This window comes from Mus musculus, chromosome 15, assembly GCF_000001635.26.
Source record: "Mus musculus strain C57BL/6J chromosome 15, GRCm38.p6 C57BL/6J".
Taxonomy (NCBI): domain Eukaryota; kingdom Metazoa; phylum Chordata; class Mammalia; order Rodentia; family Muridae; genus Mus; species Mus musculus.
In genome coordinates, this window is record NC_000081.6 from 13010460 (window position 1) to 13036695 (window position 26236).

Here is a 26236-nt window from a genome sequence, read left to right on the forward strand (position 1 = left end):
GCCCGCTTCTTGGGGGACTGAGTCATAGATCACTGGCCAAGAAGCCATCTGAATGCAAGATTCTGACTGATTTCTGCTGACTGAAGATCATGCCCTTATCAAATGGAAAAGTCCTGATGATTCATACATCGTAGCCAGGCTCATCTGAAGTGCAAGTTTTTCCTCAGCCATCTTTCACCTGTTCTCCACAGTGGTACCCACTAAACTCATCTTTCTACAGGCACCCTGGCACTTGCTGACTCCAAATCGGTCATTTTTGAGGATGTGTACCTCACACCCTCTTTTGCCTTCTTCCTGCATCTTATTTTCTGGTTATGGCTGGCTAACCTTAACTATCTTGTGTCTTTAACTGGCTATCATGCCATTATATAGTCAGGGTCTACCATGGCCTCCAGTTCTCTGTGTCCATTGAAAACTATCATTTGTAAGTTGTCCCCCATCCTGACCCTTACCCAGTCCTGCTTGGCCAACTTTCCACCCTTCCTGTGACTCTTTTCCTCTTGTTGGACATGTCACCTTTTCCTGTTTTCCTCCTAGTTTTTGAGAAGGCCTTTCTCAGTCATAGCTCATTCTTTGCTTGTGCTTATATCATGAATACCATTGCTGTGATACTGTGTCTTATTCCCCTTCCCCACAGGCTCTCAGGATTTCTCTACCCATCTGACTCTTCACCCCAAATAACCACCTATGTCTTGCTGTTGAGTGATAATGTCTCCTGCCCTCATAAGTGTATAGATTTGAATACTTGACTCCACTCGGGAGTGATATTATCTGAAAGGATTAGGAGGTATGGCCTTGGTAGGAGGAAGTGTGTGGCAGGGGGTGGGCTTTGAGGTTTCAAAAAGCTCCTTCCAAGCCCACTGTCTCTCTCTTCCTGCTGCCTGCAGATCAAGATATAGAACTCTCAGCTACTTTTCCAGCTGTCTGCCTACATGCTGCCATGCTTTGAGCCATGATGATAATGGACTCTAACATTATAAGCCTGCCCCAGTCAAATTTTTATTTATAAGAGTTGCCATGGTCATGTCTTTTCAGAGCAACAGAACTCTAAGACTCTGTCTCCCTCAAACACACATCTGTAGCTTAAATTGCTTATATTAGACTTTGGTTCCATGAATTTAACAACTGCCTGGCTTCTCTTTTTAAATGTTACATGGTATCTGAAAATGAGCATGTTTGAATCAAACACCGTCTTTCCTTCAGACCTTTCCTTTTCTTTGGTATCTGGAGAGTACTTCATCAAGCCTCATATACGCTCAGAGTAGAAAGGCGGGAATTCTTCTCAATCCAGTCCACCAGCAAAATGGTTTGAAATCTCTTCCCATGCATGGACATAAAGACCAGATCAGTGTTAGCACTTCTGATGCCTGCCAAACTGACTCACAACTGTTAGAAGGTCTACATCACACATGCTCTCATTCTCTGTTTGTTATTCCTTCTGTCCGTTCAGCCTTTCTTCATTCTGGAACCCAAATTGTCTTTCAATAGTGTCTCCCTGGATCATTGGTTCCTACATTGACATCCCACAATGGTATCCATTTTAAAGCCTCACCATATACCTCACACTCCCCTTTTCCTTCAGCTCCTTCGCCATGCCAGTACGCTTCCCCCTCACCATGCTGCTCTCCACTCACACCAGACATTTTAAATTCTCTGGCTTATCACAGTCTCTTCAAGTTTGGGGCCAACCGATAGGCTGCTCATTCTGCTCAGAGGCCCCTTTTTCCTCTCCTGCGCAGTTCATGGTCACTGTCTAGCAAGATCATTTATTTCACTCAGGAGCACTGATGTGTGCCCACAGATCGGCATTCTTCTATCACAACATTTTTTTTTTACAACTGCACATTTAAGTATCTTCTTTTCTGCCAGACAGTAATGCAAGACACAACCCACCACTGAAGTGCTAGGTACTCATTATAATGAATGTTTATTCATGCCACTGAATTGAATGATATGAAAAATGCATAATTTTTCATGACCTGTCAGATAGGATTCATGAATTTGCTTAACCTCTTCAGAAACTGCATTAAAGTCCTCTCAAATAAGGAGAATGTTCAAGGAAATGAATGCATTTTATGTATGTACCAGATTTTCATCATCCATTCATCTATTGATGGGCAATTAGGTTGGCTGTATTTCCTTGCTATAGTGAATAAAGCAGCAGTAAACTTGGAGGTACAAATATCTATGTGATAGAGTGGGGTTCTCTGAGGCTATGCCCAGGAGTGGAGCATCTGGCTCATATGATAGCTCTAACTTTAAATGTCACAAGGAACCCCCAAACTGATTTCCATAATGTCTGGAGAAGTCCCATGATTTCTCCAGCATTTGTGGTCAGATCTCCTAATGATGGCCATTCTGATTTGGGTTAGGTGGTATTCTAGACAAGTTGAACTTTTAAAAATAGTTATTGGCCATTTATTGTATGAAAGACTTTCCCAGGAGAGATACAACACTCACTTATCTACTCACCCTAGATAAGGAGCCCCTGACAGACCAATGTATGGATACCATTAAAGTTCAACTTGGTGAACCAATTGTATTTTAGCAAGATTAGTTACAGAAATATGGTTGAGTGGTTACTTACATGGGCAGAAATGACTCACAGACAGCTGTATCACCAAGGCTTACTCCAGCATGGGTGACAGCTCCTAACTCTGGGAGATTAGAGCACAGTGAACAGACTGAAAGTCAGCTCATTAGGTTGGAGGACATCTTTAAGCCTTTCCAGGCAGCTCAGCTCCTTTCTGTTTCTTCCAGACAGCTGCGCTCTATCTGCTGCTTTGCAGTTTCCCTGGTCTCAGAGTAACTCTCGGCTATCTTTACTGTTTACTCTTGTGGGCAGAGGGGTCTGGTGACTGCTCAGCTTCAGGTACTTCCTGGAACTCTTTTGAGTTGTTTACTTTCTATCTTAAGGAGCTTCCCTGCAGAACGGAATCTTTTATTTCTAGAGGAAACTGCTACACAATATCACTTGTTTCTGTTTAACAACAAAAGAACAAAACAATAAACTGCCTATTCAATTCATTAGTCCAACTGTTGAATGGAAGTTCTATTTTCTTGATATTTAGTTTCTGATGAAGTCCAGCTAATAAAGACTTTCCCCCAGTAGGTAGATTGGCTGTTTATTCTGCTGTTAGTTTCTTTTACTCTGTAGAAAAAATTAAAACCAAGTCTTAGGATGTATCTCTGGAATTTGATGTATGGACTAGGCTGGCCTCAAACTCACAGAGATCCACCTGCCTCTGCCTCCTGAGTGCTGGGATTAAAGACATGCACCTCATACTCAGCCATAACATTTTAAAGCTCATGTATTCCATTGCGTTGATACTTGGGGCTAATTCCCGAGCCATTGATGTTCTGTTCAGAAAGCTCTTCCCTCTTGGAGAGGGCTGCCTGAAAGAACAGAAATTGGCAGGAGACACACAATACCAGGTTCTCAGCACAAATGAGGAACAAAGGGCAGAGAAAAAGAGACCGACAGAGGATGAGGGAGAAGGAAAAGAAACAAGAGGGAGAAGGGAGGCCAGGGGGAATGGAGAGGGGGAAAGAGATATTTGCCCTAGAAGGACAAAGGACTACCTCTGGATAGAGCATGAGACAGAAGTGGCTCATGGGCTAATGGCAGTTTATATAGGGAAAAAGTGTTAGGATGAGTTGGTTTGTTTTGATTGGACATGTTAATTAGGTGAGCCAAAGGGTGCTTTTGATTGGTAGACTTCAATATTGGTATTGGTCTTTGGTGGTCAGGAGGAGGAAATGGCCAAATAACAGGATAGACCTTGGTGACTAGCTTTAAGAATGTTATCTTTAGATTTAGCCGAGGGGGTCGGGGGAGAGAGCAAGGGCTGCCAGAGAGCCATGTTTGATGTGCTCAGGCCTACTGGAGCCCTTCACTCTCTGTTTGTCTAGGAGTTTCAGTGTTTCAGGTTTTAAGTTAAGGTCCCTTCTGAGTTGATTTGTTTGTTTTGGTACAAGGTGAATTATATGAATTTTATTTAGTTCTTCTGCAGGTGGATAAGGATCATTTGTGAGATAGGATATCTTTTTTTCCCCATTGTATGTTTTTGCCTCTTTGGTTATTATATTCAGTTGTACACTTACTAGTGACCTCACTAGGCCCCAAGGGATAATTTAAAATCAGTGCTCATACAAATGGTCCTGGTTAAACTAAAGAGGTCACAGACCCAAACATAAAGTCATTGAGCTGGAAAGGGGGCTGGTAAGGAAGGAGGTTTGCAAGGGTTAGAGGGGAGAAAAAATAAGTGTAGGAGAAAGAGTGATCAGAATAAAATGTGTGTGTATGAACTTGTCAAAGAACAAAATTAATCCCCTAGAAAAGAAAATGAACAACAGACAACTCCATAAAGACAATTTAAGAAGTGAATTATGCCATTACATTTTAATGGGTTGAGTTTTAGGACCCAAACATGGCAGCAGAAGAGTAAACATGCATGAAGAAGGAATGGACGGGAAGATCTTGTGGAGTACAGATGGGCAGGAGTAGGTTGACACAAACAGAAGCAAACTGCTCGCTCTCTCTCTCTCTCTCTCTCTCTCTTTCCTTCTTTATTGATATTTTATTTATTTACATTTCAAATGTTATCCCCTTTCCAAGTTTTCCCCGGAAGCTCCCTATTTCATCTCCCTCCCCCTGCTTCTATGGTAGTGTTCCCCCACTCACCTACCCACTCCTGCCTCCCCAGCCTGGCATTCCCCTACACGGGGGCATTAAGCGTTCCCAGGACCAAGGGCCTCTCCTCCCATTGATGCCAGACAAGACCATCCTCAGCTACATACGCTCTTTGGTTGGTGGTTTAGTCCCTGAGAGCTCTGGGGTGTCTGGTTGGTTGATATTGTTGTTCTTCCCATAGGGTTGCGAATCCATTCAGCTCCTTCAGTCCCTAAGGTTATTCTTATGATTCAGTATCACACTCATGACCCACCTGCCAGTCATTCACATACAGTATGATACTCATGACCCACCTGTCAGTCATCCACACATAGTATCATATTCATCTGTCCTCTGACCACCATCCATCACTTTGTACCTTGTGTAACCATTAGCCTCTGCTGTCATCACTGTCACTGTTTCCTAGTGGATGATCTGTGAATAGACACTGTTCATGATAACATGATGACTAAACTTTCCTCATATAAACATATTTAAATTAAAGATATTTATGATACCATAGAGATGGACAATTTCTTACCTGATATTGTAATTTTCTTATACATTTGAGAGTTGTGACAGGTATGTAGAAGATTAAGAAGTTTTTTTTTTTTTTTAAGAAGCATATTGATTTCAGGAGAAAGTTGAGTAAGAAAGGGAGGGAATTTGTAGTACTGTATCAGAATATCTACACAGAGTTAGTAACATACACACTAAGTGGAACCGCCTAATGTGCTATGGCTATAGTGGAAACATGGAGGGCAAGAATTGAGCGTGTGTGCATGTGTGTGTGTTTGTGTTTTGAGGGTTGTACTAAGTCTAAATCATCACTCTTAATAATGGAAAGTCAATATTAAAATTTTTAGTATTTAAAACTATAACCCCACGAAATAGTAGCATTAGATTGACTTCTCTGGGGTTGATGATGTTAACAACTTTTTAAATTACAAAATGATAACATCATGATTAATGGGAGTCTGGAAGAGTTGATGGAGATTATTTCTGTGTAAGGAAGTAGGGACAAATGAAAAATGTATATATTGTGCATGTGTATGTATATGCATGGCATAGTGCACATATGAAGATCAGAGGACAACTGTGTGAAGCTGGTTCTCTCCTTGTAGAGGAATTTTAATCCATCAACATTTTTTTCTCTGGGAAAGGATCACATCCAAAGACTTTCTAGGTCTGTGTGATCTGGCTAGGATACAGAAACACCTTTAATTCCGGGGGACAGAGGCAAATATATCAGATGAGTTCAGTTCGGTCAGTCAGAGCAGGAGGCAGTGCAATGGAGTTGAGTTCAGTTCTACTCAGTTTGGGCAGCAGAGGCAGTTGAAGCCAGAGAATAAGATGTCAGAAGATTAGAACGGATTGTCAGAGTTAGTTCAAGGCCAAGCAGACCAATCCAGTAAGAAGCTGAGAGAAGCCAGATTGAATTGGTAAACTTGGAGAGGAGTTTGAGTCAAACAGCCAGTCAGAGTTCAGAAAGAATCAGAAAGGGCGAATTTATTCTGTCTCTGAGATGATGAGTACATCAGACAAATGAAAGTTACTATTACATCCCCTCACCTTTATGTGGGATCCAGGGATTGAACTTACATCATGATCAATGCCTTTGCAGCAAGTGCTTTTACCTGGTTAGCCATTTTGTATGCCCCATTCACCACAAACTTTGAAGACCTATTTGGCATTTGAAGCTATGTTCATTAACTCTAGAAAAATTAAAAATATTTAAAGAAAATGAATAAACGGCTTACTTCTGAATCACCTAAGTGGACTGACCCTGGTTTCTGGGGAGGTGTGGCTGATGGCTGTGAATGATCTGACCATGCTTACCTCTTAAAAAAGGACCATTAGGAGAGCTTCCATAGAAAAGACAAAAATAGACTATTCTAATAGCTCCTTTAGAACTTTAATTGGAGATTTAGTTGTGTCTTCTTCCAATTAAGCTAATTGAAGTGAAACTCTGATTGGGTCCTGGGAGAGGAGGAGCTCCCTAGCTGGGGCTCGGAAAATAAGTGAAGTAGAAGCAGATGCTTAGCAGAGCTGCCATATCAACTCTAGAGGGCTTCCAATTATTTACTTATTGACTGACACATGCAGGGAAAGTAGCCAGAAAAGTTCTGGGAGGGGGGGGGGGAGAAAGAGTAGATGTTGGGAGCCCTCACCTGAGACTATAATAAATGTGTATGTATGGTTTTCAGTGTTTTAATTGGAAGCTTGTAACCTTTTGAGGAGAGGTTCAGCTATGGAAAAGTTGGAGGGTGTGTGTGAAAATATGAGACCTTACTGGAAGCTTCCTTTTCTCTTCTTTTCTTTTCTTTTCTTTTCTTTTCTTTTCTTTTCTTTTCTTTTCTTTTCTTTTCTTTCCTTTCCTTTCCTTTCCTTTCCTTTCCTTTCCTTTCCTTTCCTTTCCTTTCCTTTCCTTTCCTTTATTTTCTTTTTTTCTTTTGGTGTGTGTGGGTGAGATTCTCATTAAGGAAACCCCTTCCTTAGTCAAATGATCTACCCACAATTCCTAGAGCATGCCTTGGCTTCTGTTGGCTCCATGGCTTTGTTTCTATCTCAGATTCTGGTGTGCAGTAAGAGTCTGCGAAGTAAGAGTCTAACTGAAGATTTGTAAAATTTTAATCTTTAAGTTGTTTGTGTTGTTGTGTACTCATTGGGCATAGCGTTTACACTATCTCTTTCCTCTCAGAGGTGCTACGACTCTGCAATACTATACTAAAACAAACCAAGGAACCAACTAACCAACCAGTGAGCAAGCAAACAGAGATAGGGATATACCTCAATAGTAAACCTCAATAGAGTCAACATACTTAGCACAAGCTAGGCATTGGGTTTCTATTTATAGCATCAGGGGTATAAAAGAAAAGAAAATATATCTTTATATAAACATAGATAAAATATTTCTATATCTATCTATACCTATATCAATAATGTGTTTTGATCAGATTCAACCCCCACTCCCTCCTATTATCAGCTACCAATAGTGTTTCAGGTAGAAGTGGGACTACAAAAGCTCCTCTTCCTTTTCTCCTGGAAGTTTAACCAGCTTTATCTTATTCATGAATCAACAACTGGTGTGAGTTCTTAGGTGCAAATACTGTGTTGTGTCCAGAAAAACCCTGTTTCATAGCAATTTTTTTCAACCTTAGACTCCTATAACCTTTGCCCTGTGATGGTTTGAATGAGAATGGCCCCAGAGGCTATTTAAATACTTAATTCCGAGTTGGGTGGAACTGTTTGGGAAGGATTAGGAGGTGTGGCCTTGTTGGAGGAAGTGTCACTGAGGGTGGCTTCAAAGGACTCCTTCTATTCCCCATGGCTCTCTTTCTCTGCCTCAGGGTTGTGGATCCAGATACAAGATCCCAGCTCCTTTGCTTTGCCGTCATGGACTCCAAATTTAAAAAATCATAAGCTAAATCAAACTCTTTAATAAGTTGCCTTGGTTATGGTGTTTTATCACAGCAATGGAAAAGTAACTATGACAGAAGTTGGTACCAGGGAGTGGGCTATCATGGTAATAGTCTTACCTATGAAGGTTTGTGTAACATTGTAGAAGACTTTGGATTTGGAAAGCAGTTGACTTCTGTAAGCAGGGCTTAATAGGTCATCTTACTATGATCCTGGAAAACAATAATGTTGAGAGCAATGTGGACTATGGAGGCCCTGCTCCAGAGGTCTCAAAGGGGGCAATATTAGCACCTGAGCTAGAGATGATTCTTTTGACATTATAGCAACGAATGTGACTGTTCTTGCCCTTGTACACGGTATCTTCTTGAGGATAAATGGAAAAGTAATGGACTAATTTCCTTGGCAGAGGAGATCTCAAGACAGCTTAATATTGACACTGTCTCCTTGTTATCATTAGTAATCACTTTTTGCAGGTCTACAATGAAAATGAGCAAGTGGGGAAAAAAAAGAAATACAAAACATACAGTTTATGGGGGTTGGGAGAGAAGCATCAGGAAATTTAATGCTGGAACTAAAGGCTTGTGCTGAAGGAGATGAGTAGATTATAAAGAAATGAAATAAAGGGAGGATGCCCTTCAGGTGAGACACCACCCAGATAAGCTTCCAACTTGTAAAATAGAAAAGGCCTAAGGAATTTTCTGTCTCTAATCAGCAACAAGAAGTCAAAACCGCTACAGATATGAGCCAAGCTTCAAGGGTTCAACCCAAGTTGGCAGTGAGACTTAACTGTTGTCCACCTGGCCTGACTTCAGTGATGATGGATACATGAATAAAGTTGTGAAATCTTCCTCTGTGACCAAGGAGAGCTGCTGAGGCCAGGTGAAGCTTTGAAAGTGAAGTCTGGGTGTGTCCCTGTGTCCATATATATTTTGTGTGCTCTTTTTTTGGATTTTTTGTTTGTTTGTTTGTTTTATCCTGTTCTACTTTGTTTTAACTTCCTGTTTATTATTATTCCTTAGATTCCTGTTTGTTTTCTAAGCAGAGAGTGGAAGGGTGTTTTACTTCTGGATAGGATGGGAGGAGAGGAGGGGAGGAACTAGGAGGAATATATTGTAAACGAAAAAAAAAAAAACCCAACTATTTTGAAAAAGAAAAAAAAAATTAAGCCTAGATTGCATTAGAGACCCTAAGATGTTAAAGGTGCCAGAGGATATTTGACAAGGAGAGCTGCCTACATGATATGGAACCAGCCTGAGAGAAATATGTAAAGCTGGAGAGGTAGAGCCATTTGAGCCTTTGGATATCAGGCATGGAGCTCTAGGATTTGGAGTTTGTCAGACTGTGTTTTGGTCCCGCTCTGGTTCATGTTCTTTGTTTGTTTGTTTGGTTTTGGTTTTTCTTTTGTTTTGTTTTGTTTTGTTTTGTTTTACTATATTTCCACTCCTTCATTTTGGATTCACAATGAATATACTGTGCCATTGTATGTTGGAAGTATGCAATTTGCTTTTTGTTTTTTACAGAGATTACAGTTAGAAGATTGCTGTAAATCTCAGAAGAGAATTTGGACTCTTAAATTATCTTGAGATTATGGAAGACCATGGTGATTTTTGAAGTTGGACAAAATGCATTTTTCATTGTGATATGTTTGGCAGTGTATGGGAGCCAAGGAGTGGAATTCCAAGGTTTAAAAGAGAATGGTCTCATAGGCTCATCTAGTTGAATATTTGGTCCCTAATTGGTGGAACTGGGAAGATTTAGAAGGGGTGGCCTTGTTGTAGAAAATGTGTTACTTGGGTGGGCTTTAAGCTTTCAAAAGACTTCTATAATTCCCAGAGTTCTCTCTCTGTCTTTTGGTTGTAGATCAGGATGTAAATTCCTCACTAATCCTTTGTTCTGCCATCAGGGAGTCTAAACCTCTGAAACTATAAATCTAAGTAAATGCTTTCTTTTATAAGTTACAATGATTGCGGTGTTTTATAATAGCAATAGAAAATTAACTAAAGCCTACTCAATTTCCTACAATAATTGCCGAGCCTTGGAGGAAGGGGTGTGATATAGATGTCCCATTAAAGGTTGAACACTCCAGTCTCTCTCTCTCTCTCTCTTTTTAAGATTTATTAATTGTGTGTGTGTGTGTGTGTGTGTGTGTGTGTGTGTGTGTGTGTGTAGGTACCTTTGGAGTTCAAAAGAGGGTGTTAGATCCCCTAGAGCTAGACTTACAGTGGTTGTGAGCTTCCTGAGGTGGATGTTGAGACGTGAACTCTGGTCCTCTGCAAAAGCACTACTTGTCCTTAACTGCTGAGCCATCTCTCCACTCTCAATCCATGGCCTTTTATTCTCTGTACCTTGACTAGTTGTAACTCTCAGTATCAATTTTCATCATTCATTCAATCAATCAATCAATCAGTCAATCAATAAAGTGAAAAAGCTCCTCTGATGAGAGCTGAGAGATGTGTCAATCAGTAGGTACAGAGATAAGTATTTGGAGGGCTATTGATGCTATTTAGCAGAATGATGGTATAGGTTCTCCTCTACTGGCTTTGACTTACCCAGCCGTGTGTTCTTGGCCCAGCTAACAACAGTACCAGGCATGAGTTATGTCTTGTGGAGCAGACATTAAAAATCCAATCAGAAAGCATATGGTTGTTCCCATAACTAATTCATGCCACTAATGCTCAGTAGAACATATCTTGCCAAACCAATCATTATAGCTCAAAACTGGGTAAGAGTCTTGATTACCCCCCCCCCCCCCCGCCAGAATCCTGCTTAGAACATTCTGACTCAGTGAAGTCTAACCAATAGATATGAAACTTCCATGTTATTGCTAGGTTGATTTTGCAAGTTTCCAGCACATTTCCATCAATTTCTGGTATGTAGCTAAAAGCAGTATTAATAGCTTTTATTGTTTCGAATGAGTGCTAGGGTCCACTTTGACCAACAACTTGTGGGTAATTGTCCTAGTTTGCTTTCTGTTGCTATGATAAATACCATGGTCATGAAAGGGCAAGAAAGGATTTTTGTTTTACTTTGTTTTTTTTTTTTTGTTTTGTTTTGTTTTTTTTTTTCATCTTACAGCTTATAGGTGAAGGCAAAGTCAGGGCAAGAACACAAGGCAAGAACCTGGAAGCAGGAACTGAAAGAGACAGTGCCAAGAAACTTTGAGCACCAGTTTGCTCCCCATGGCGTGCTCATTTTGCTCTCTTATGTAATCCAGGACCATCTGTCCAGATGTGACAGCACTTCCATCAGTCATCAATCAAGAAGATGACCCATAGATTTGTCCCCAGGCCAGCTCATGGAGGCAAATCTTCAATTTCTGTTCCTTCTACTTCATTACCAGCATAGTCAGTCACCCTGGTTTTGTTTGCTTATTTGTTTGATAGTGTATGGAATCTTGGAGAGGCTTTGTCGCCCTATATAGTGTAATTCCATTTAAACTCCATGTGTATTGTTTGTGTTAGGGAATATAAAATAGTAGGCTTCATGTGGCTTTTCCAAAGAACTTTTGTGTTAGTTCTTCTTCTCTAGACCATCTTCCCTGCTCTCCTATCTTCTTCCCCACTCAACCCTTCTTACCCCATATTTCCCCATTTTCCCATCTCTTCTCCTTTAAATCTTGCTTCCTGAGGGCCTCTTTTTAGTTTCTTCACTTCTACAGGGGCTCCAATTTATACATATACGTTTAAAGACCAAAAACTAGGATCCACATCTGAGAGAGAACCTGTGGTGTTTGTCTTTCTGGGTCTGGGTTCCACTGATTATTTTCAGTTCCACCCATGGACTTGCAAATTTCATAATCTGACAGCTGAATAATCATCCATTGTGTAAATGTACCACACTTTCATTATCCATTCAGTACCTGATATGTGTCTAGGTTGTTTCCATTCCCCAGATACCGTGAATACAGCAACAATGATCATGGCTGAGCAAGTCTCTCAGTAGTGAAGTATAAGGTAGGATCCTTTCAGTATATACCCAGGAACGGTATAGCTAGATCAAATGGTAGTTCTATCTCTAACTTATTGAGAAATCTCCACAATAATTTTCATAGTGATTACACAAATTTATACTTCAACCAACCATGAATAAGGGCTCCCGTTTCCCCACATTCATGCATACATGTTTGTTATGATGCTTGTGTATAGGCTCAGAGGGAACCTGTGGGGACTGGTTCTTTCCTTTCACCCTGTGGTTTCTCAGGGTCAAGCTCAGATCATCAAGTTTGACACAGGTGCTTTTGCCTCCTGAGACATTTCCCTATTTTCCTGACCCTCACCTATTCATTTATTTATTTCACACAAAGTCTCTCCAGGTAGTTCTGGGTGTTCTGGAAAACACAAAATAGACCGAGCTGATCATGAACCAACAGAGATACATCTGCCTTCACATCCTTTGTGCTGGCATGAAAGAAGTGTACTACCATGCCCGGTTACCAAATTGTTTTTAAAGCAGAGAGAGATGTTGCTAGATTTAAACTGAGCCAAGCAGTCTGGATTGGACATATTTATTATTTTTAATATAAAATATTAGTTAAATATATACCCAATGTGATTTTTATGACATCTCAGAATTTTTATATAATATTCATAAGTCAGAAAATACTTTGTCATGTTCTTTTGGATTTATAATAAACAAAAACTATACCCCATACATAAACTAGGTAGCAAAGTATTCATCATGGAAGAAGAGTTCAGAAATCATTGACGATCAGGTCAATATTTAATATATTACTTATTATTTTTAGATATCACAAATGGATGTATTCCTATAATGCCCAAGGCAGTAACAGTTAGAAAACTTTATGGCAAATTAGCATTAGGTTGGAAACTGTGACATTCTGAGATAATTTTCAGCTCTTTTAAAATCCCTGCAAAGCTATAATTCAGGGGAAAGCCAGGTGTCTTTGTCAAGCTTTTCATCCTGACCTTCCGAGACTGAGAAATAAGAACAGTGGCATAAAATGTGATCAATACACTTCTGTCTCATTTTGTGGTGCAGGGAAGGACAGACAGGGAGGGTGAAAACAAAGAATTGCCGCATTTGTTAGGTGTCCTAGTTAGGGTTCCTATTGCTGTAATAAAACACTGGACCAAAAGGAAATTGGAGAGGAAAGGGTTTATCTGGCTTATCCTTCCCCACCACTGTTCACCATTGAAAGCCATTGGCATAGAAACTCAAACAGGCCAGGAACCTGGATGCAGAACCTGATGCAGAGGCCCTGGAGGGAGGCTGCTCACTGGCTTGCTCCTCATTGCTTGCTCAGCCTGCTTTATAGAATCCAGGACCACCAGACCAGGGGTGGCACCACCTACAATGAGCCAGTTCCCCCCCCCCCCCCGCCCCTCTCACCTGCCATCAATCACTAATTAAGAAAATGCCCTGCAGGCTTGAAGACATTTTTTTCTTAATTGAGACTTCCTCCTCTCAGATGACTTTAGCTTGAGTCAAATTGACATAAAACCATCCAGTGCACTGAGCAATCCGTCTGATCCTCCTTTCTGAGGCTTTAAGCTTTGGTACTGTTTTGCCCAACCCTTGACGTTGTCTCGGCATCTAAGAATTTAACTGTAGTACCATGACTATTTTCATCCTGAAATCATTGAAATCGGAGCAGGTTTGAGCATAAGGAGAGCCTCACCAGGCTTGGACCTGTTCATATTTACAGAAATCAAGGAGGCTTAGTGGGTATCTTAAGATCACGAAGCCCTTTCCCAAGGATCTAGGAGTATTTGACATGTGATGAGAGGTGAGAGGAGTCTCTCACTATATGGAAGGAGTTTAAACGCATCAGATCACCAGCTAGACTTGTAGATTTGTTACTTTGGTCTGTCATGAGTGTCTTATCTGGACTTAATAGATACTGGTTCACATCTCCCCAGAAAAAGTCATGCAATGACTGAGATAATGAATTTAATATGGGAAATGACTTAGTTTTACATTTGTCTTAGATGTTTTAGCTTGTGTCACTTGGCCTTCTTGTACTGGGCCCACAATAGCATAATATAGCATAACAGGAATGTGTTGTGAAGGAGACCAACTCAGATTCTGGTAGCCAAGAAGAGAAGAAGCATAGGATGGATCAAGGTCCCAATATCTTTCTCAAGGGCATTTTCCCAATGATCTAACTTTGTTCCACTAGGTGCCATCAGCTAAAGGTTACATCACCTCCTAATAGTGCAATGGGATGGTGTCTAAGTCACTGACACAGAAGCCTTGGTGGGATATTTAAGATCCAGACTATAAGACCTTCTACTTTAGTCACAGCATCTGAGTTGCTGAAAGAGAGACAGAAAGTCCTTATTCCTCTCTTCTTCTCTCACAGGGCATTGTTTCTTGACAGGGGGTCTGGTACAACTGCTACCCAAAGTATCCATGTTGTCAAGATTATTCTTATGAAACAATTAGAGCTTTTGCAGATCTGGTGGAATTTGATATTTCTTGGGGATATTTTTTCTTAATAACACTGTTCCCATTTTATAATAAGACTTAGTCGGATAATTGGGGTTAATGGGCAGAAATGTGCTTTTCAGCCTTTCTTTCTCCCAACAGAGCCTTTGATCTCATGGAGAGTAATGACTTTGGGGCCACAGCTATCATCGTTAGAATTTGAATAAAGAGAAAATTCCCCCCTTTCCCAATAAATATTCACTCAAATGGCCATGCATGCAATAGAGAAAATGTGGGGTTCAATGGCAGACTTGCAGAGTCTGCATTAAAGAAAGCAGTGTAATTAGAATTCTTATGATGGAGACCTACAGGCAAATGGCCCTACGCATTTTGTTCATGAAATGGGAATGATCCAGTCTAATGTACAGATACTTTATTAAGTAATATATATGATAGTTATTTCTAAAGTGCTGTATAAAAGTAAGGCACTATCAGGCAGCTAAGCGAAGTTAAAAGCTTTAATACAACCTATTCTTGACTGGCTGTATGAAGACAGGTTTTTACCAATGTGCAAACAAGACATGATCCCCTTTAAAAGTTAGGTTTTTGAGACTAAATGGCTCAAGAGGCAATAAAGATGATCTAATATGTCAAGGGAGACATTTTAAAAACGGAATAACTATATTATAGCGAGAAGTAGGAGACAATCTTCTTCTTTTAAAGAGCCATATCTATTCATAGCATATTTGGAAAAGTATTGGATTCAGGAATATGAAACCTAGGCAAGCACTATAAAGAATCATGGCGTCATTCCGAACAAATTGTTTAGTGGGGCAAACTATTATTAATAATGGGACAGTAAGTCACAGCAGCCCTTGATGAAGGGTATGTGTCGCTTTTATCTAGCTCTGTGTCTCGTCACACTGATCTGTGCCTTGAGAGTAGGTGCGTATATGATTGCAGCAGAACGAGCATGAAAGCCTAGCATTTAGTAGCTGAACTGTGTGAATAGGGAGACAGACACATGCATGCTGATTCCATGAGATTGATTCTTTGAGTGTCAATTGTGCTGGACCCCCTGTCGAGTAGCAATGCCCTGTGAGAGAAGAGATGATTGCCCTAAGAAAGAAAAATGAGAGTTAATTGTAAAAGCAATCTAAGTCCTTTAGCTTCTTAACTTATTGTCAATTTTGAAAACCCCAAGAACAGAAGACTCATCCCAAATGTTTGAAGTGAGTAATCAACAAAAATTTGAATGAAAGAGAACACAGTCTTTGTTAAGGAACTTCATCTCTTAGATTTGGGATAGCACATTGGCCAACATTACACTGTTGGTAATGACTTCTTAGGGTATTTCCACAGCAGAGTCTAAGGTCTTATTTAGGAAATCAATGAACGTGGCAATTGATTAGCCATGCCTTCCATGGGGTTGGAGTCAGGGGTGGTAGACAAATACCCATTAAGATGGTTTTTAACTTGAAACAAAGACTGAACTTGTAAATGACTTTTGACTTTCTCCTTGAATGATATTCTAGCCTCTTCCCACTTAGTTTGGGCCCAAGTGGTTGGGTTCTGCCTGCCTGGGATGTCTCAGAGGCAGTGTGCTTCCCAGGACATAAGTAGAAGAGGGAGAAAGGCCACTTGTGTTCTTATGTTACAAGAGTAAGAAGTCCTAACAGTGGGAGTGGGGGATGTCCCTGACTCTTGCTACATGTGGGACCCTTTTCCTCCTACTGGGCCACCTTGTTCAACCTTGATGAGACAGTATGTGCCCAGTCTTATTGTGGCTTGTTATGCCCTGTTTGGTTGATGTCCCTGGGAGGCCAGCTCTTTTCTGAAAGAAGGTGGGAGAGGGGAGCTGGGCAGGAGTAGAGACTGGGGGAAGAGGAGGGAGGGGAAACTGCAGTCAGTTATATGTAACATTTAAGAGAATAATAGTAATTAAAAAAAGAATAAGAAATCAATACTATGGAGACATTAGTTATTATTATTATTTGTGATAAACAGGTTGTTTTCCCTAATCTTTACTAAAATCATAACAAAGAGTGGTTTATTATGACGAGTAGACAGAACTCCTCCTACTTAAGTTCCTCCTGGATTCTGCTTCCTGAACTGTTCCCTGTGCTCCCTGCCTGTCCTAGCATATGAGGTTAGGGAAGTTTGCCAGCATTCCTCGGTGTCTGCTGCCTTTGTCTGTCCTTAGGGATGAGATGGTTCCGAGGGTTGTACAGAGTTGGGGGTAAGGTGGAGGTGCTGAGTGGGGAGAGACTTGGTACTAGAGCACAGCATGTAACGTGCACTATTTCCTAACAGCCTCATTTCCTTCTGCAGACTTCCAATTCTGAATACATTACCTCCAGCCCACCTTGCAAAATAATATGAGGAAAAACAAAATGACAAGTGAAGAGACAAAAATGAGTTTATACGGCATTCATGCCTTCTGATACGATTTGAATTTTCTAAGCCCAGTTCCCTTCCGAGGACCTCAGCTGAGACCCATTACAGTTCTTAAGTATCCCTTCCTTTTTGCTTTCCCCCATTGGTCTGCTTGATTTCTTATCTCTTGTGGTGGTTTGACTGAGAAATGCCTACAATTGGGTCACATATTTAAACACTTGGTCCTCAGCTTGGTGGCCCTGTTTGTGAAGGTTGCAGAGCCTTTAGAGATGGAACCTTGCTGGAGGAAGTATGACAGTGGGGTATGGCTTTGAGAGGCGATAGCCTTGACGCACTTCCAGTTTCCTCTCCACTTCCTGTTTCCGGCTGAAGTTGTGACCTTTTAACTTCCTGCTCTGGTCACCTGCTGTCATGCCTCCCTTCTGCTTTCTCTGAAACTGTGAGTCAAAAGAACCTCGTTCTTCCCCCAGTTGCTTTTGATCATGATGGTTTTTTGTTTTTTTTTGGTTTTTGTTTTTAATCACAGGAGCACAAATGTAACGAGTACACCTCTTGCCTAGAGAGAAGGGTAAATCTCTTAGTCTGGTTCTCTGTTGACCTTTCCACAACACACTGTGTGTTCTCAACAGAGTATACTAGAAACAGAAATGAATAAAGGAAAAATCTCCTAGGCACAACTGTGAATTCTACAAGTTAAAAATAATTATCAAAACAGCCTCCGTCCGCATAAAGGGGAGGCAGCTTTAAAAAAGAAGATGTGAAGCCTTCCAGCTCCGAATGGCCTGAAAACAACCCCCTTCCCCGTTTATTACTTGTATCAAGATGTTGGCTTTTCTTCTCAATTTACTCCAATCTGGGTCTCTCTCTCTCTCTCTCTCTCTCTCTCTCTCTCTCTCTCTCTCTCTCTCTCTTTCTCTCTCTGAGATCCACAGACAATTGTTTTTAAAGGAATGGTATAAAGGATGGGGGTTTGGAAGGGACAGAAATATAGAACTGCCACTTTTTTTTTTTTTTTTTTTTTATCTGAAGCAATTACTGTGGGGATAAACAACCTTCTTTCTAATACGGCAACACTATAAATAACAGCAGAATTCTTGGTGTCCCGGCAGGACCAGTGTTATATAGTCTGCTGTCTGGGAGAAATGACGGTTACAAGCCACTTCTGGAATAATGTATTAGCTTTGGTTAGCTATCCAAGAAGTTGGAATACTGGATTCAGAAAATTAAAATATGTTAAATACGTTTAAAAAAAACCCCACCAAACCCCCAAATCAAAAAAACAACAGCAACAACAACAACAACAAAAATCCCTCCATGGTGACAAACAATAGTTGAGAGAATTGGGAGGAAAAAAAAAAACAAGTTAGAAAAAAACAGTTTATTAAGTAATATCATATAAATAACGTTACAAAAATTGATTTGCAAAAGGCATATTTACTCTTTGTGAGAAATCACTTTTTTAAAGTTGCATCCTTTTCAAATTTATAAGACTAAGAAAAGAAAACCAACTAAAAGAAGCCATGTCAAGGAGTGGTGTTATCTCTCATTTGACTACAACAGAGGGCCCAGCCACACTGAGCTACCTCATTCTCCAAACACAGAAAACTTTGCCACGTAATACGTAAGGCTACAGCAAGCTGCCGAACTAGGCGCAAGGATAGAAGCCAGCCCAATTGTTTCCATCCTCCGTTCGTTCATCTTGCTGAAGACACGAACGGATAGTGGACTCCGGCCAGTAGGTCTTCAAAGGGTGGCATAAGCTTCAGTTTATACTTGAATTATTTTTTAAGTAACTACAGTAGATCACCAGAAAGCCTTTATTTTCTTGGTTTAGAAATCACAAGTCACAGTAGGAGAACCCAAACGGCCTTAGCTTGGTATTAGAGAAGACGCACACAGCGCTTATTACAAGGCCTATTCTGATGCGGCTTCCTTTCAAAGCAGTAAGAATAATTGCAAACAGAACAGCACAGTGGGTTTGAAGTGTTCCTGCGTTTCTTCTGAGCAGATCTATTGGACGTTTGTTGTACAAGCATTCCCCGTGAGTGCCGAGTGATTCTACATATGGGTTTTTTATTTTATTTTATAATAAACACTAAACTAATAGATCATAGAAAACTAAAAGCTTACAGAAGGTGCTCCAGATATATTTACATAAGTAGCATTAGCCTCACACGAAAGACCAAGATCTCATTACAGAGGGCTGCTTTTTCTACAACACTGAGTCCATTTCTCATTTGTCAAATAACCTCATGTGAAAGGACATTTGAGTTTGTGGTCCAAGGGTTTTCTTCTTCTTCTTTTTCTTTTAAGGGAATTAAGCAACTTGTAAAAGGTCTTTTGAAATTAATCTAATAACCGGGTGTCTCCTCGGCTAAGTGCCCTAGTCTTGTCTGAAATATGGCGGGTAATGGCCTTTGTTTCCGTTTGACCTCCTCTTAACACTTTCATCTGGTGGCTCTGGCAGGCTAACGTTCCCCCCAAATTAAAAAATGAGAATGCACCATAAATAAGGTATTACAAAATGGGGAGATTAAAGATTGTCTCAGCAATGCTTAAATTAAATCGATGATGCAGAGACCATAAACTCCTGGCTTTAAAAATGAGCTATTTCTTTATTAAGTTTTAACAAGTCTGTGAGCCGATGTATTTGCTTCCTAACAGGGTATTGCTCTTTGCATTAAATATTGTCAGGGTCTGGTATTTTCAGTAGAGAATTACCCCTTTTGAAAATTATTCTGTAAAGATGTCAAAGGAAGATTTAAAACTCTGCAACCATGATCGTCACTGAACTCTGAGGAGACCACAATGTAATTCCACTCTCTGGCAAAGAAAACACGCTTGTCAGAACTCAGGATGCAACCCATCGTCCTGAAAATGGCCACACTAGTTATTAATCTTTCTGCCCGTATAATCTGAGAAAGAAGGTTGGGTGGAGTGTTAGTTTAAATACAGTAAACTGCCTGTATCCTGCCCCCCCTTCTACAATGTAACAATTCAAAAATAATTTCATCTAAATAGAGTAAAAAATAAAATTACAGCAAAATGATTTTTTTAAAAACAAAATGGAGCCTGTCTTTTAAAATAGCAGATATTTTTACTTCTTAGAGTGGTTTTCCAAAGTTGTTATGCTACTTCAAACATAGTATTTGGGGGCTAAGAGAATTTATTTGGTGGCTGTAAAAGAAAAGGCATTTATTTGATTAGAATAAGCACCTCATTCAAATATTTAGCTTGCACCTAGGAATCAACTGTTTTTTTCTTTTTTGCTGTTATGTTTCTATGGTGCTCAAGGCTGCAGAATCTCAGAATGCCTTGTTGATATTTTATAAATCCTTTTCCTCTAGGAAATACCTGCTTCCACGATAAAGCATTCTACATAGAATATTGTTCATGAGACACACAGATTACATAATGGAAACATTAACAAGTTATTTTGGCTTCTCAAAACTTGGCTCTTCTGAGATCCAGAGTCAGTTTCTTGTATAATAACACTTTGAGGAGTGGAAATGAGAACTAAGCCACATATTTTTATCCTGAATTAAAATGAAATCACCAGCTTTGTTCCATCTGAAAATAGAGTGACTCTCTAGCTGAACCTCCAGAATGTGAAAGTAGGGAAGTCGTATTTACATTGCCCAGATTTCCACTCCTAGGGTCTCATGAAATGGTCTGCACATCTTTCCAAATTGATTTATTTACTTATTTGAGGACAAATGTTTTCAGATTTTTCTGAAGAAAGCAGATAGTGAGGGAATTTTAACCTAATGCACAATGGCTCAATGTTCTTTAAAATCTCAGCTTATTCTAGGAAGCATCATAAGAAGTTTAAAGACCCTCTTTCTGATGAAAAGAGGTTTAAAGTTAGACAGGCATCAGTGCTCTTGAAACAACCTTGTATTACTACCCAGTCTGCTTATGTTCAACAAAGCAAATGCTAAAGTTGGACCCCTCCTGCTCTCTTGTCATTCTCATTGCCTGTGTCTGTAGATCAAGATACAGATAATATGAAAAGTGGGCTGAAAACTGTGTTCTCCCCCTCCCCCCCAGAACGGCATTTCAAGTTGGCTCAGGACTCATCCCTCAAAGAAATCTGTCCGTGGGGATGTTCTTAACCTGGTATTTTGGTGGGAAGCAGAAATTCAGAGAGAGATGAAGTTGGAGTTCCCATTTGCTGTGTGATGATTCTTAGAGGCAAGAGTTTCTCTGAACTTGACACCTACAGGACTCAAATAGTTCAGTTTCTTTGCAGATTTGCTTCCCCAACAATCTTTGCGATAAGACAATAAATAGTTATTTCAATATTGAGTCATAGTCATCTATTCTTGGTATGATGTGTGATTTTTCAGGGTGAGATTAAAAAAAAACTTTGACCAATTACCTGGCAGACAACTCAACTTCCTTTCAAGGAACACTTGCACTCAGAGGAGAGGTCAACTTTATCCCAAAAGGTTGGAAATTGCTCTTGTCAGCCCTTGGAAATTTAACACCAAACTTCACACCAGAAGCTCAAAAGGGCAACTTTAGATAATACCTTTCTTTTTAAGAACTATGTTTCTTGGTTCAATTTGTCACATAATGTAAGATATAAGATAGAGCATTCTAATTTTACAATAAACTGTGTAAAGTGCAGTTCTTGTGATTCTTAGTAACTCTTATTAATCTTCCTTGGCTATCTTTTTTCATTACTTACCTGCGAATGGAATACATTCAGTGAAGCCACCTTGTAGCATTTGTTTGTGTTCCTGTGTGTGTGTATGTGTGTGTGTATGAAGAATTAGAAAAATAAAACCTAAAAGCTGGAAATAGCCTAAGCATGAAATACTCATCACTATTCGGGATATCCCATCACAAACAGGAAACCATTCAGGAAATACAAAGGGCAATGTGGTTGTAAATATATATATATATATATATATATTTTTTTTTTTAAACTGTATTCCAAATTCCGCAGTTCTCCCGTTCCACAGGTGCCACCTTTACACCTGGGTAACACACCTATTTAAAAGTCAACTAAACAATAGTGTGTTTCTACACAGAAAATGTGTTGATAAAACCTCACCCTGAAATGGAGATGATACTAAGATTATCTCTATAAAATGAACATTAATTGAAAATAAATTCCTATGACTATTAAGAGAAATCAGCACATTCTTAAGTATATATTATATATGTATGTACAGAGCCTTTTTTTTTTAAAGTTTTCAAATGAGGATGTTTTCATTACAGTACTTTGGAAATTTCTGATGACTGCACACTATGAGAATCTAATGGGGAGAGTCATTAGAACGGTCATATGAAATAAATGATTTGAACCTGCCAGAAGGATTAACTGGGTTCAGTTGGGTCCCCTGGATAATAACTGACTAAGAGAGCCTAACTGCATAATTAGAGCAATAATAGATTGTATGGATTTTATATTACTTTTCTCTCATAGTTGAGACTATTACTTTATCATCATTTCAAAGACAAGGATGGTAGTGTTGCTACCGAAGCCAGTTGGGAAAGCATGGCTGTGTTTGGAAATCGACTGTCCCTGTGACACGAGTCTTAAGCATTCTTGCTGAAGGGGATCCATGCTCTTCTTCTGTGAGCCTTGTAGGAGCAGGGAATGCTGGCTTCCACCAACATCTCAGTGCTAGTCATTTCTTTCCCTTGCTGCAGTGTAGGGATGGCTCCGAGGTCAAAGGGCAGGGGTTAGGTTCAAATGTGACTGGCTCTCACCTTCCCCTTGAGCTCTAGGGTGGGGTATTCAATCTACTAAGCCGCACTAAGTCAGGTTAATTATATAAAAGAAGTATTTGAAGAATATGAATTATTGTACTTCACACTTCTATACTCAGGTACAGGAGGATAATAGCAACCACAACTACAAAGAGTTAACATTTGCCTCAGGAAATTCTCTCTAGGACATTTATAGTATTAGACCTACTTCTCATTAGATTCCTGATAGTTGAAAGAATGAAGGGAACCGAGATACTTGATGGCACAAAACCTTGAAATTCCCTAAATTTCCCTGATTCCCTTTGTTAACTTTTTTTTTTTTTTTTTTTTTTTTTTTTTTGTAAAGCTATTTCTCTTCTTCCCTTGGTTTGGTGTGATGGTGAACCTTCTATGTTTATCACATGCAACCAAATCGTGTCAGGGAACACACCTTCGTCTTTCATCACTGTCTTTGAACGATACCATTTGATTTGCTCCTAAATCATCTTAAAACACGGAAGGATTTGACGTTATGGGTGGTTGTTGGTGCTAGGAACACCTTTCCCAGCACAGACAGGATGCCCCAGATACCACTTTAATTCCTTGACACACACACACACACACACACACACACACACACACACACACACACACACATCCTTACAAACCGCTCCAAAGTTAATTATCTCCTTGAGAGCTGATAGACCAGGAACAATTTCCCAATTGTTACCCCCCTTTTTAAATGCTAAAACTATATTTCTATCATTAAAATGATCCCTTCTTCCATTAGCATGTGAAATGTACAGTAGGAACATTCAGCTGACTGGAGGCCATGAAGGAAGTAGTAGAGTCTAGGCCAGCAGTAAGGGATGTGGCCGACCGGCTCTAAGGGGACAAGGGCCGTTCCTACCTCTCCTCCCTCCGCGTGTCTGCTGGGCTAACTTGGTTAACTGCATGAACTAAAAAATAAAAATTTGCCTCTTGGAAGCTCATAAAAGTGTACTAGAAAAAAGTCTCTACCATTGGATCCACACGGACTGCAGCCATTGACTTTTGGACCAGGTACAACGGGAGAACCCCTCACGGAATAGTGGATAAATAGAAAGGACTAGCCACGTCACACAGTCCAGTGTCATATTGGAAAATGAAAAAGGCAACAGATTAGGAGTCTTTGTCACTGTCCATCCCTCCATACATATCTGCCAGCTTTTTGAACCGAGGGCCCCAGTCACTCAAATAGTCATAATCTTGATCTCCATCCGTGGTCACGGATTCCAGCGAGCTCAGGGAGTCGGCCACAGAGCCGGTGCCTTCGTAGGCATAGGTGGCCAAGGAGTCGTAAGGAGGGGCTGTTGGGTCCGTGTCATTTTCCTTTAACCTTTGGTTAATGAAATCTCTGACATCCGTGTTGTCACGAGCTGTTGGAGTCCGCCGGGGTAGAAAAAGAGCTTCAGGCACAATGTCCCTGCGCGATTTGCTGTCCTCCATGGCTTCAGGGTTCCTCAGGGTTCCGATATCAAAGGCCTGGGTGTCTTCCTCTCCGCCACCTTCGTCGTTGTAACTGACAATGTTATCTCTGATGTCCTCTTTGGAAATGATCAAAGGCTCTTTCTTTCGCTGCCGCCTCAGAGCTGCGAACAGCACCACTGTCACTGGAAGCAGAAAGCAAAACAGAAGGCAAGGGAAGTTAATTTGCTACCCAATTAACGCCAGGAAGACACACTGCTCCAACCCGCAGCTTTAAAAGTTCGCTTGAAAATGCAGGCTTAACTTGTCCCAGAGTTAAGGATACCTTTATCTCCATCCACAATCAGACTGGGGGCTTTGGGGTGTAGCATTTTAAAGAAGGCTATACTTTAACCCCGGGGGGGGGGGTGATAAAACGCTATCATTTTTGTCAGGACTTCCTTCTTTTTTCCCCTTTGAAAATGTAAACTACTTTCAAGGTAGGAGAAAATAAATAATAATAATAAAAAAAATTGGAGCCACAGAGAAAGTACGGTGATAAAAGTGCAAATTGTGCCCAGAGCCTAAAATGCTCCAAAACTGGATAAAGAAAAGGCTGGCACCTTTGGGATGTGTTGACGGCTTCACATAACCCCACATCTAAAATAACTATTGCGCTATGCCTTCCTGCACCCCCAGCCCCCGAGAAAAGTGTAAAATTAGTTTAAAATCCCAAGCAGAGATGTGAACGTTTGCAAACCTTCCCACATTAAAAAAAAAAAAAAAATTCGTACAGATAAAACCCAAAGAGACCCAGATTCCAAAAGCTAGTCTGGGCCTCAAGCTCAGCTAATTAAATAGGGCAGATAATAATAAACTTTCCACATGATTTGTGTTTGAGTTAAATAACCATATTACATGAGATTTCACTTTGAAAGACTTATATGTCCCACAAGTTCCTTGGCTGGAATGTCTGTTTTACAGACATATTATTTTTTCTTCTTTTAGCTCAGATTAGAGGCAAAGCAAGAATTATGTTTAAATGGCTTCTGATCTCTGTTCACAGCTGGTTGGTAGAACACAGCTGGCTACCTGTAGAGAGAGACACATCTACCTACAAATGGACCTAGGGGTGGAAAATAAAAGCAGCAACAGCTTAAAGAGAAAGTGGCCATCCAACACAGAAAATGCATCTCCAGTCAATGGTTGTCCAGGACACACTGTCAGTGTCTCTTTAACATTTCACCCACTACACGGTCCAGTTTCTGTATGCCACGAAAACTGAGTTCTTGCAGCAATGTTTAGGAAGCAAGCACATCTTGATCCCAGTGAACAGATTTACACACTCACTTGTCTATATGTTATCCTTTCAGGCTCTAATAATATTACTAGTTGGCTGCCTAGAGAGATATTTCTCCATACCAATCACCAAGGGTACCAAGGGCATTTCATGTCCAGCTGCAGTTAGTCATTGTAATAGACCTATGACTGTTCACCATAGGTAAGACCCCAGTTTCCCGACAAGGAAGTTGAGATCTTGAGATGTCACATGCAGCAGGCATTCAAATCCAGGTCCAGCAGACTAAAAAGGCTGCACTCTTACTTGCTATGCTGGGAGCTTATTGGGATGACTGTCTCTTTCCTAAGGAAAGACAGTTTCCCCATTCTCAAGTATGTGGCCGTGTAGCCCTTCATACTCCCTGTTCTTGTCAGAGAGTGTTCCGGCACCTCCACTGTCTCACCCACCCAGGGGATCCATTCATTCTCTCCATAAATAATTAGTGTCTGCTTTGTGCCAGGTGCAGTTCTAGGTCCTACCAGTAAAACATGTGGATGGAAAGCCATGCTTCAGAGCATGGGCAGATGTTTGGGGACGGTTGAATGGAGACAGAAAATAAACATGTATACCAAGTCAGAAATTATTAGAGGCTGTTCAGTGTGATTTGAACAAGAAAAGGCAGAAGAGGGCAAAGAGGATGGGGAGGGCTTCTCTGTTAGTTCCATGGGCTGGGGAGGTTCGTACCATCCCAGGAACAACAGGAGGAGCTATCCAAGGTGCTTGCTAGCAAAGGGGAAACAGCTACAGACCATAGGTAGGTCTGCCCTTGTAGTGTCTGGGGAACAAGCAAGAGTCTCCGTGGCTGGGCCAGAAGGGGCCAAGGAAAGGGTATGGGAAGGAACCCTGGTGGCTTTAGTAAGCTTTCAACTCCA

General features: G+C 40.5%; 1 protein-coding gene across 5 annotated transcripts in view; it reads right to left on the reverse strand.

The window, feature by feature from the left end:
* Nucleotides 1-18239: 18239 nt before the first annotated feature.
* Nucleotides 18240-26236, reverse strand: part of Cdh6 (cadherin 6) — a 147709-nt gene continuing 139712 nt past the window's right edge. For all 5 annotated transcript variants that reach the window (XM_017316421.2, XM_006520018.4, NM_007666.4 and 2 more), the window contains exon 12: nt 18240-24231. In XM_017316421.2, the coding sequence (XP_017171910.1) occupies nt 23741-24231 (491 nt within the window). In that variant the 3' untranslated portion in view covers nt 18240-23740. The remainder of the gene's footprint in view (nt 24232-26236) is intronic.